The 2,258-nt window shown below is 36.2% G+C and overlaps 1 protein-coding gene across 1 annotated transcript in view; it reads left to right on the top strand.

The window, feature by feature from the left end:
* Positions 1-1,563: 1,563 nt before the first annotated feature.
* The window catches only part of LRRC34 (leucine rich repeat containing 34), a 46,172-nt gene continuing 45,477 nt past the window's right edge, over positions 1,564-2,258 (top strand). The window contains exon 1 of the mRNA XM_012640163.1: positions 1,564-1,676. Within this exon, the coding sequence (XP_012495617.1) occupies positions 1,603-1,676 (74 nt within the window). The 5' untranslated portion in view covers positions 1,564-1,602. The remainder of the gene's footprint in view (positions 1,677-2,258) is intronic.

Below are 2,258 nucleotides of genomic sequence, written 5' to 3'. Positions count from 1 at the left end.
GCTGAGTTATTCCCTAGTTTTTACTTTACTATTTGAAGACTGATTATCTTTCTCCTAATATGAATACAGGATAGGAAATAAATTATTGGTGCCATAAAATCCTGACATACAATACAAAGATGAATTTTAAATGAAAGGGAGAGTAGCAGAAAAATATAGCAGAAACTTTTAAACACTTGAAATCCATGGCTAGCTAATTAAATGAGAATATTTATGTAACTTTCTATAGCTATTTTTAGCTTGTAATCTAAGATTCCTTTATGCCTTCACAAAAATGAGTTGTAAATCTGACGCAATTTTGTGTGTCCTGGGTGTGGTTGAGGCAGCACTGAATCTCAGATTCTCCGGGCAATCATTCATTCTCTTTTTAACACCAACGAAGATAGTAGCCAGAAGGGAGGAAGGAAGCCCAGTGGGAGCCCAGCTCCAACTTCTGTTGGAGGGATCTACTTGCTTTGTTTCCTGGCAAGGATGCTAAAGCAACATTTTCTAGATTGCATTCCAAGTGAGCCTTGGTCACATAAGTCTGGAAAATGCATCATTCTTATCTTCCCTCCCCAACAAGCTCAACAATTTGAAGAGTCTTTGTGCACATGTTTTGAATTGTAGATGAGGCTCTGTTTAGCTTTGTTTAACTCAGCACTTTTCAAACTTATCTGAGAATAAAACCTATTCTATTTGGAACATACAGTGGCCTGTACTTCTAAGAAAAGCAACAGCATAACTTATATCCCAGAAGGATGTGGGCCTTGCAAAAAGATGCTTTATAAAATAATGTTGAAAACACTAACACCATTAAGGAAAGCTGCACATATATTAGAGGAAGGAGATCTCAACTCCTGCTTTGTTTCTTTCTTCTTAAGCACTGAACAGGGAAAAATCACCTTTAGAAAGAGAAATGGAAGGCTGGATAGGTAAAGAGTTTCTGTGAGCTAGACCTCAACTTGGTATTGAAGAAGAACTGACAGTTATGTTTGAAGAGGCTATCAACTTGGGATGGTGTAAAGGGTATCCAAGAAACCCGTGAGACTAATGATTTTTCAGATCCCTTTTGAGATATATTCTTGGACAAAATTGTCTTTACTTGAACCTATTTTAAGAAACTTTGAGTCACCTTAAGTGGTAAGTGGAAAGAGGTTTTGAGTCAGTTTGATTCTGCACTCTCCCATTATCTGCTGCATGGTTTTGGACAAAATATTTAATTGCTCTGGATGTCATTTGCCTTAGCTACTGGTCCTGGCACATAATAGAGGTAAGTTCTCCCTGTATGTCACTTTCCAAGTTTGGGTGCTGACTCAAGCCAGTGTCTGCTCACCCCTCAGTGGGTACTTCTTTGGCCCTACTTCTCCAAACAGCATTTTTATTCTCTCCCACTCCTTTTATTTCTCTCTTCTATCCTTAATTATGTTTCCTTTTCTATTCCACCCCTACTATACACACACATACTTCATGTATTTGAAAGAAGTATAGTTTGGGGTTTTTTTTTGTTTTTTTGTTTTTTTAACAAAAAAGGCTCTGGAATAATGTGATGAAGGATGCATTTATTTTTCACAAGCTCCAGAATCTATTGCTGGTCTCCAGGAAGATTATTATAATTTGTGTATGGAAAAATCCCAGAAAATTAATCCTTTTATATCGCATATACTCCAAGAAGTGGATGAAGAAGTTAAAAAGGGGTAAGGAACACAAATACTTGGTTACATCTATAGTGTTCACTGATATTCATCTGTGTGAAAAGCCTGGAATACTGAGTGATTTTATAGCCATTTGAAAATGCTCAGTATAATGGACATATCTTTTGATTCAGGTAAGTAAGTAGATAAGCAACACTGTTAGTAGGTCTTAGAGGTGGTATAGTATACTGGAAAGAGCACTAGACCAGGAGTTCCCAAGCCTGGGCTCCAGGCTCATATTTAACTACTGAAAGGTAGGTGAATTTAGGCAAAACATTGAGGTTTTCAATGTCATTAGTTATAAAGTGGGGATACTTTCCGTGTGTGGGAAATTAAATTATATAGTACATACTAAAGTGCTTTGCAAAGCTGCAGAATGTTCAGTAGTTTTAAGTTACCTGGTGTAAATCTACTGTATATTTGTAAGTCTACTACATACTTGGTTCCAGTAATGTTATCTGTGATGTTACTATTAATATTTACACATGAAGCAAAGATACTTTTACTTCTTTACTGGGTTTCTGTGTATTTCAAAATCTTTTTTTTGTATTTTAACAGACTGGAAGAAGGAATAACATTAAACAT

This window comes from Propithecus coquereli, unplaced genomic scaffold (genome assembly GCF_000956105.1).
Source record: "Propithecus coquereli isolate 6110/MARCELLA unplaced genomic scaffold, Pcoq_1.0 Scaffold15, whole genome shotgun sequence".
NCBI lineage: Eukaryota > Metazoa > Chordata > Mammalia > Primates > Indriidae > Propithecus > Propithecus coquereli.
This window is presented reverse-complemented; position numbering and strand designations above follow the sequence as displayed.